The sequence below is a fragment of the Propithecus coquereli genome, unplaced genomic scaffold (genome assembly GCF_000956105.1).
Source record: "Propithecus coquereli isolate 6110/MARCELLA unplaced genomic scaffold, Pcoq_1.0 Scaffold449, whole genome shotgun sequence".
NCBI lineage: Eukaryota > Metazoa > Chordata > Mammalia > Primates > Indriidae > Propithecus > Propithecus coquereli.
In genome coordinates, this window is record NW_012150274.1 from 722028 (window position 1) to 731172 (window position 9145).

A 9145-nucleotide genomic window follows, 5' to 3' on the forward strand; every position below is an offset into this window, starting at 1 on the left:
GGACTGCGGCTTCTGCCAACATCTTTCCTGTGCGTTGTTGGGGGAGGAGTGGGGGGACAGTCCTCCTGCCTCCGGGAAGGGAGGTGCCCCATGCCCTGGGGAGGGCGTGCTGGGCCCCACCCGTGCCCACTCACCGGCTAAAGGCAACGACCACCCTGAGCTGGTCCCTCTTGTGCACCCGCAGCATGGACGCCCCCAGCTTCCTTTTGTCTCTGGCCGGCAAGAACCCCTGCGCATCCGTGGCGACAGCCAGAATGTACCAGAAGCCTGAAAGCTGCCGTGGGGTGTCGGTGGGGGCGGCCGGTGTGGAGCTGCCACACAGAGGCCCCACCCAAGAACCCAGCAGACAAGGTACCTGCCCTGCGCCCGGCCCCGCCATAGCGCACCCGCATGGGGGCTGGCAGGGCCTGCCCGCAGGGTCCACCCAGCACGGTGCCAGAACCTTCTACTGGCCAGCAGTCTTCCACCCCAGGACACGCACCCCGTTCTGCATCCGGCTGCCCCTCAATGTCTCCTGGGGCCTCTCTGCCCGCCCCCACTCGGGGCACTGGCCCTGTGCGCCTCACGGCTCATGGGCTGCGCTTGCCGTGGGAGAAACCGGCGTCCGGCTCGGTCCTGGGTGGCTGCCCGCAGGCCCTGCAGGGCGCCTGTCCCGGCCGCCCCGCCGCTGTTCCCAGCCTGCGCAGCCTGGCGCCTGGCTCACCTTGTTCCAGTTGAGGGCGTGGGCCTCCTTGGGGTGCCACTCCTGCGGCGGGGGCCCCGCAGCCAGGGCCAGAGCCAGCACCAGCAGCAGGACCGGCAGCCCCGGCCTCATCCTCACCCTCCCTCCTCAGCCAGCCAGGCTGGACATCGCGTTTAAATCTCCCTGTGCCCACCCCGTGGTGGGTGTCCGGCCTGGGCTGGGCCAGAGGGAGGGGTGGGTTCGGGCTCGGCAGGAGCCGCCACAGACCCAGAGGCCACGCCGAGGCTGCCAGACACCCACATTCCTCACTGCCCCGACCGCAGGTCCCCACGTGTGCACCCGTTATAGCCCGGGGGCGTCTCACCTGGGCACGTCAGGCCTCTCATCCTGGACCCCCCCGGTGGGAGGCAATAGGCTGGGGCCCTTCTCGGGCAGGGCGCACAGGCAGAGTGTCCCCTCCGCGACCCCGGCTCAGACCTGGCCACCTCCTCAGGCCTCAATGGCAGTGCCTGAGCAGGTGCTCGGGTGGGCCGGGGCTGGGCGAGCGTGTGCATCGCGTGCACGCGTGGGTGGGTGCTCCAGGGTGCACGCGTGGGCCTGCCCAGCATGGAGGGCCCAGGCACCTCGTGGGCACCTCACCTCAGTGAGGGCAACAGGGAGCCCCCACCCTGCTTCCTGCCCAGCGGCTCCTGGGCCTGCGCTTCTCCCAGGATTCCCTGCAGCGCGGCCTCCAGACGCAGGGGGACCCGCGGGGGCAGGCCCTCCAGGACCCCTGGCCCCCTGGCCCCTGGCCAGGCCGCAGCCAAAGCCCCAGCCCAAGAGACAACAGAGCTTGGAGAGTCAAGACCCCCCCAGGCTCCCAGGAGGGGCCAGCACTTGTGGCAGCCCCCTGGCCCTGGGCGGTCCGTGGACACCGTGGCACCTGGGCCAGGGGTCCTGGTGGACACCAGTGCCAGAGTCCTCGAGGGCCATGTTGGGTCCAGGCGGGAGAAGTGGCTGTGGCCTGCCCCGTCCACAGACCAGCCCCCACCTCCGACCGGGGCCTGAGTGTGGCGCCCCCAGACCCAGAGGAGCCCCGGTGAGGGGTCAGGTTCAGGCCTCTCGTCAGGACGGCTCCGGGTCCTGTGGTTTGGCCCTTGGTGACGTCCACCGGCCCCGAGCCCCTCTCCCTGGGCGGGTCAGAGCCCTGAGGGGGCAGAGCCTGTCTGGCTCCTCTGTCTGCCTGCAGGGCACCGCCTGGCTCACGCTCAAGACATTGGTGGGTTTGCTTGCGAATCACTTTATTCTGATCTGGAGCAAGGGACGGCCCCTGACTGGCCTCCGCTGGGACCTGGCGTGCTGTCCCCGCAGAGCCGCAGCCTTCACTGAAAACCGAGACAAGCGTGTGGGGACCCCGGCTCACCAGAGGGCCCCCCAAGCCCTCAGCACCTTCAGGACTGTGGAGCCACTAGCCCTGCGGGCTTGGGTGAGGGTCCTCCCGCCCTCTCGGGTGTGGGCGTCCCCTCCTGCCTCACAGGGGCCCGGGGAGATGCTGGAGGTGGCGGCTTACCTGCAGGATCCTGCGTGCGCAGGTGACTAGAAGGGGAGGCAAGACGGCCTGTGAGGTTCGGCCGTGCCCGCACCCAGGCCCCCGTCCCTGCCACAGGCCTCACCTGCGACGGGGGCTGGCCCTGCGGCCCCAGCCCTGCCTGACGCCCTGCGGCCTCGATGCAGAGGCCAGGAACTGGCCCCGGGTCTGTGCCACCCATCACTCCCCTCGGGCACCAGCCCCGGCCCTGAGCCACCCCTGTGGCCGCTCCAGGGACACTCACGGTCCTTGCGTAGCTGGGCCTGCTGCTGAGACAGGAAGCCCAGGCCCTCGCTCCACTTGGAGAAGAGCCCCAAGGCCTCCTGGCTGGCCGTCTCGCTCCGACCTGCAGGTGGGGGGCCGGTCGGCTCTGAGGGCCGGGGAGGGCCGGGGAGGAAGGTTGGGGAGGGCTCAGGGAGGGGTGCGGCCAGGCCCAGGGTGAGGGCCGGGGCGAGGCCCCTGCGGCTACTCACTGTACAGCTCCACGGTGTTGAAGGCCTCGTCTCCGAACTCGAGCTGGGTGAAGATGATGGCGTAGTCTCTGAAGTTGGTGCCCAGCACGCGGTACTCCAGCACGCCCAGGGCTAGAAGACAGCCCCCCCACCCCCCGCACTGTAGGGCGGCTGCTGTGCCCGTCTGGGGGCCACTGAGCGGGTTTGGCCACAGGCGGGACCAGCGCAGGGTGAGAGAGCCCAGGAGACCCCTCCCAGTGGCCCAGAGCCCCCGGGTCTGTCTCCCCCAAACCCCACCCAGCGCCAGGGTGGAGCGGCTCGGTGACTGACAGACAGACGTACGGACAAGTCCTGGCCCAGCCCTGTCCCCGTGGGGGCGGACAGCCGCCCGCCAGGCACCCAGGCCCATGCAGCCGAGTGGGGCAGGACCTGGGCTGGGCAGCACGGCGAGGTCCCAGCTCTCTACGCAGGGGCCTCTCCCCGCCCTCAGCACCTGCTCGAGCCCCTGACAGAACCAAGTTCTCTCGCTGCCTGGAAAAGAGCCACACGGAAATCTCCGGAGTGGAGCTGGGCGCTCCCCGCCGGCGCCAGCCCTGGAGGCACCTCAGGGAGACGCGGCCCAGGGCAGGCACCTGCGGCCGCACTTACGGGGGTTCTCAAACACCCATCCAGACTTTCGTTTCAGCAACTCCACAGCATTCTGGTTGCACCCCTCCAGACTGCAAAAGAAAAGGCCCCCCCGGCGCAAGGTCAAGACCCCGGGACCCCAAGGGAGGAGACAGGAGCTTGGTGGAGGCTGCCGAGGGAATTCCGTCTTCTTGACGCCCCCAGGTACCCGGAAATCTGCCCTGGGCCAGTCGGACCGGTCTGGGGAGGTGGGTGGCAGGGGGGCCTGGGCAGTGAGACCCCTCGTTCACCTGCCGGAGCCCTGTGGCTCCAGCTCTCCACACGGAACACAGGACACAGACAGAGCCCCGGACGGGAGGCGAGCGTGACTCTGGGGAGAGGGGCCGGTGCTCCCTGGGCTGCCCGTCCACAAATGAGCGACCCGGTGAGATCCGGGTGCTTGCTCAGCGAGAGGGGCTGGTGCCCACGTGCACGCGGGAAAACAAGAACCAGGAAAGGCCGGTGGGAGCTGCCGCCTTAGCACAGACCTGTCCCTGCCGGTGCTGCGGCCAGTCTGCCCGGGTGGCAGGCTCAGGCGCAGGAGGGAGGGCACCTCGGGGAGGGGGAAGGAACTCGTGCCTGGTGTGGTGGCTCAGCCACGCGGTGGAGCAGCCTGCCGGAGCTGATGCCACCAAGCCACCGCCAGGCCCTCTGCCCAGGAAAGGGAGGTGAGTGCCAACACCCGCCCCAGTGTGGCTTCTTCCAAGCACCCCTGGGTGGCCTGCACCCCCCGCCCCCGGCCACACACATGGTCTGCTGTGGTGAACACGCTCGTGGCTCTGCGGGTCAAGGCTGGCTTGGCAAATGGCCACGAAGCCCCATTCTGCGGGGTTTATTCTGCGGAAAAATCAGGGGCTCTTGGGCCCAGGGCGTGAGCCCACTCTCAGGACCGTGTTCAAGAGGATCCGCTCCAAGAGGAGGCTTCACCAAGAGCCACGGCCAGGGTGACCAAGGACAAGAGGGCACAGGCAGGGTGGTCGGAAGCCACACCGGCTGTGACATTGAGGGCGTGTGTCCTACCCGGATGCCAGCCAGGCCCTGGGTCCAGGGACGGGGACGTGCGTGGCGGGGCAGAGGGCTGGCAGCTCAGAGCCGAGCCCGGGGCTGGTGGGAGGCCCAGGGCCGCGGAGCCGCAGGGCAGGTGTGCGGAGCACACAGGGCTCTTCCCTGAGCCGGCCGGGCCCGGCCTGTGGGACCTGCGGCCACAGGCATCTGCCGGGAAGCCTGGGCGGGACCCAGCGCACACCGGGCACAGCCTCACTCACCCGTGCCGGGAGGACAGCACCCTCAGGTTGTTTTCTGGAGTGAGCGTCACCACGACCCCTTCAATGTCCCTCATGTCCTTCTCCACAGCGAAGCCCCTTTCGCGGGAGGCCACAGCCAGGACATACCAGGGCCCGAGAAGCTGCATTGAGGGTGTTCAGGTGTTCAGAGAGCTGCCCTCAGAGGCCCCTGTCGCTGTCCGGGAGCCCCAGGGCCCTTCGTGCAGGCCCAGCCCGCCCCCCGCCATCCGCTGGCCTGGGCTGGCATCAGGGGACCCAGGAGCTGGGTGGCCTCGGAAGAGGGGCCCACGCTGACCAAACCGCGCTGTGCCCCCCACGGGTGCCACCTGCTTGGGGTCCAGCCTGCCCAGCCACACCGCCCGGGCCCTGGGCACAGAGGCCAAAGCCAGGAGAAGGGCCAGCAGGAGGACCCCCATCCGCCCAGAGGCCCACATGCGCTGGCACACCACGGGGCCAGGACGCACGGTCCCTCCAGGCCCTGGAAACCGTTTATATGGCCCTGAACACCTCGATGTGGGTGGCAGTAACCACTGGGCACCATCCCGGCCTCTTGCAAAGTGGCAGAATTACCCAAGGGGGGGCATTATGCAGGGGAGGCCTCTGTCCCCGGCCAGACCCCCTGCAGAGCCGAGAGAGGTCCTGGGAGAGTTCCAGGACGAGCACCCTCAACCCGGCGGCACGCCCCCCGACCCAGGGATCTGAGCCTCTTCTGCGCTGAGTCTGGGGAGGCAAGAGGCCCTGCTGTCCACCGGCCAGGCCCGCCGGGAAGCCAGTGCCAAGTCTGAGGACAGGTACAAGCTGGGCAAGGACAAGTGGTTCTTCCAGAAACTGCGGTTGGGGTATCTTTTGTTTCATGGTTAGAAGTACAAAAAGTCCCCAGAGTGTTTTCTAAAAGGCTCCCACTCCTTCCCGGCCTGCCCACCTCTTGCTCTGCTGGCCGGGCCTCCCGCCCCCAGCCAGCACCCGCCAGACCGTGCGGTTCCTGCCGCCTCCCACCGCCTTCCGGGCTGCCTGCTCTGCGGCCTGGGCTTCCGCCCCCGGCCATCCTGGGAGCAGAGGACAGAGGTGCTCCGCAGGGTCCATCTGAGCCCCTGAACCCCTGGGGGGTGGCCAGGGAGGGGGGTCCGAGGATCCCTCAGCCACAGCCTGCATCCTCTGGGATCCGCCCCTTCACCAGTTCACCGTTTACCCACCAGGACATAGTGAGCATCTCTGCGCAGCCACAGACTCCAGACTCTCCGGCCCTTCTCGGCCCAAGCGCAATGCTAGACCCAGCCCCTTAATGCCAGCTGGCTGGTGTCCCCAAGGGCTGTGGCCACAAAACAGCCACTGCCAGGCGGGCAGGGGTAGAAACCAAGACCCCCCGGGTGACAGAAGCAAAGGCTGTTTCCTCAGAGCCCCATGTCACGAGGTGGCGGTGTGGGCCCCCATCCCTGCGTTTGGGGGGACCCCCAGGCGGGCGGGGGTGGGAAGCTCCTCGCTGGGGCTGGGAGCAACTCGTCGGAGCAGGCGCCGTGGGATCCGGCAGGGCCTTTTTGCTCTCTGTGCATGGTCCTAAGTCGGAAGCGGGGACAAAACTTAGAAGAGCGGCCAGTGACAGCTCTCGTCCTGGCCCTCTGGGGCTGATGGCTGGGGGCATTGGTGCCCTTCAGGCTGTACCTGGAGATAGCGTCCAACTTCCCACCCGTCCGGCTTCCTGGGCCGGGGGCTGCAGGGTGTGGGTCTGGGCTCTGCCTTCACAGGCGGCTGCGCCTTCCGGCTTCCACTCACCGTGTGCTGGGGCCCCACAACCCTCACCCACGCCCTGCCGGCCGCGGCCCCCGGAGGCCCCCACCCCGGCCTCCACCCAGCCTGCAGGCGCGTCCCGTGAAGCGCCCACTCTCCACCCCAAGGCCCCTCACACGCCAGCAGTTCTGGGGTCCCCCAGCACCGGCTCCTCTTCTGAGAATGCCTCGGGCGTCTGCGCGTGGGGCGGTTGGTGTGGGAAGGCTCTGGGCCCTCAGCGCAGTGCGCGCAGCTAACACGCGGAGGGGGCTCCGGCCTCCTGCCCGCCAGGCCGAAGCCACAGCGGGCGGACTGGCGCATCGTCCGTGGGGTGTCAAGCCCTCTCCGGCCCTGGGGGACCCTGGCTGGGAGCCACGAGGCTTGGCCACGGAGGAGGAGGGTGCGCCGCTGTCCCCCCGACAGGCCCGCTGCTCCAGGTGGAACGATGGGAAAATAAATGTGCTCCAGGTTGACAGGGGCGCACCCAGCGGGGAGGACGCGCTGGCAGGCGCCATTGAAGAGACAGCGTCTAGAAGGAAACCCGCCGGTGCTACCGCCGCCTGACTGCTTTAGGGGGACCCGCCATCGTTCTCCACGTCCCTCCGTCTTTTCCAAAGACCAGGCAGGTTGGGTCTGACGACGTGATGACGGGAACTGATATACCGGATTCCGCCACCTCTTCGGCAACGACCTCTGCCATTCTCCCGGGGGCGCAGGTCTGCGTCCGGCTCATCCCAGCAGGAAAGGGATGTTCCGGGAGCTCTCGACCGGCCTGCGCAGCACACGCGGTAGAATTCTGCCCAGTCGCCCAGTGCGCCTGCCCCGCCCGAGGACGGGAGAGCCGGGGAAACAAGCGCCACAGCGTCCGCGGACACAGAGGAGCGCGTGGAGCGGACTCAGGCCAGGCTTCCGCAGGCGCCGCGTGGCCAGCCGCATGGCCACCGCCACGCTGAGCAGCGGACCCAGAGCAGGGACGCAGAGCCTGTGCCCCGAAACACACCCCCCAAACGGGCGGACACCAGTGTCCCGGGATCCGAGGATTTGTGAGACGGTAACAAAGTAGGAATGTCACAACTGCGGCCGCTTCAGAAAGTGACCCCTGGCAGTTTACGCGCATTTCCTTCTCTGCTGGCGCGTAATTAAATGCGTAAACCAGCCACGCCTCTGTGCCCCGCTTCCTGCCCACACCGCACGGTTTTGTGAAAGGTGCCCGAGGCCTGGCGACGCCGCCGCAGTGCAGGCTTTGTGTCGCAGACGCTCCGGACGCGGGGTCCCGGGGCGCGGGGTTGCGCGCGTCGGCGGAGACGAGACCTCGCTGTCGCTGGCGCTTTACAGAAATGAATGCGTGGGGAAGGGGGGAAGGAACCCGAGCAGACGGAAGGACGGACAGGGCCAGCTGTGTTTGTCGTCCTACCACGCGCTGCTTCCGCCTCTGCGTCCGGGGCTGGGGTGGGCGGGACGACGCCTGCATTTCCCAGATGCCTTTGCTGGGTGGCGGCAGGGTCCTGTCAACAGCGGGACAGGCGGGACTTGGGGGTCGGAGGAAAGGTGAGGCCGTCTGTCCTTCCAGGGCTCCCGAGGGAAGGAGCTGTCGTAAGCCCCCGGCCCCGCTTGGACGACAAGCCCAGCAGGGGAAGGAGGGCAGAAGCCCCCAGCCCTGCGCAAACGCGTAGCCGCGCTCCTCACGCCGTGAGGCCAGAGCAACCGCACCCTGACCTGGGCTCAGGATGGTCCCTGACTGCTACCCTCGAGGTGCCCGGCAGAGAGACAGATTTCCTTGGGAAGACAATCTTCCCCAAATTCCCATCCTGCTCTTCAAATTCAATCAATTGTTGTTTCAAATGCATTTTCTAGTGAGGAGACTCGGACAGCGTCAGGGAGAGGCAGGTGCGCGAACACCTGTGCTGGAGTTGCAGACCGTGGGCACAGCTGTGACCACCCCGCTTACGGGGCCAGAGCCGCCTTGGAAACCTGCGGAGGACGCTGGATGCTGTGAGCAGGGCCGTGGACACGACCACCCCGTCGCCCGTGCCGGCGGCCAAGTGCCGAAACGGATCTCTGCACAGTCTCCCAAAAAGTATGATGCTCTTGAAAAAAGAAAGACACGACCACACAAATCATTTAAAAAATTAGAAATTCCACATTATCTATAAATAAAAAATAAACGCAAATGTGCGGTAGAAATCTCCCTCAAGATGCTGTCTCAAGACTTCACAGACAGCCGTGTCAGTTTCCAAAACTCATGCAGGAGAGAGAAGGTGGGACAAGACCCAGGACTGACCAGGCAAAGCTGAGGAAAGGAAACCACTGTAGCCGAAAAGCGTCGCATAGAGCCGGGAGCCGGCACAGGAAACGGCCATGGAGCGCATGGACGGAAGGTGGGAGTCACGGGCAGCGCAGCTCCTGCGGAGAAGAGCATAGACTAGGGGAGGGGACCGCTGGGTACTGGCTGGTGCAGATTTAAACACGCAGGACAGGCCGGGTGCGGTGGCTCCCGCCTGTAATCCCAGCACTCTGGGAGGCCTAGGCAGGAAGATCACTTGAGGCTAGGAGTTCAAGACCAGCCTGGGCAACAGAGCAAGACCCCATCTCTACAAAAAATAGTAAAAAAAAAAATTAGCCTGGCCAGGTGGTGCACACCTGTGGTCCCAGCATTTTGGGAGGCCAAGGCAGGAGGCTTGCTTGAGCCCAGGAGCTCAAGGCTGCAGTGGGCAGTGATCACTCCCGGCTG

The 9145-nt window shown here is 67.0% G+C and overlaps 2 protein-coding genes across 2 annotated transcripts in view; both read right to left on the minus strand.

Moving 5' to 3' along the window:
• The window catches only part of LCN10 (lipocalin 10), a 2646-nt gene extending 1832 nt beyond the window's left edge, over positions 1 to 814 (minus strand). The window contains exons 1-2 of the mRNA XM_012654727.1: positions 704 to 814; positions 135 to 274 (exon numbers count right to left, since the gene is read on the minus strand). Coding sequence (XP_012510181.1) covers positions 135 to 274; positions 704 to 814 — 251 coding nt within the window. The remainder of the gene's footprint in view (positions 1 to 134; positions 275 to 703) is intronic.
• A 1378-nt stretch (positions 815 to 2192) lies between these two features.
• Positions 2193 to 5066, minus strand: LCN6 (lipocalin 6). The gene is made up of 6 exons (XM_012654728.1): positions 4977 to 5066; positions 4633 to 4772; positions 3350 to 3420; positions 2723 to 2833; positions 2494 to 2595; positions 2193 to 2257 (listed from the first exon to the last, which is right to left on the minus strand). The coding sequence occupies exons 1-6, from the start codon at positions 5064 to 5066 to the stop codon at positions 2193 to 2195; spliced, it is 579 nt and encodes a 192-aa protein (XP_012510182.1).
• Between the last annotated feature and the right edge of the window lie 4079 nt (positions 5067 to 9145).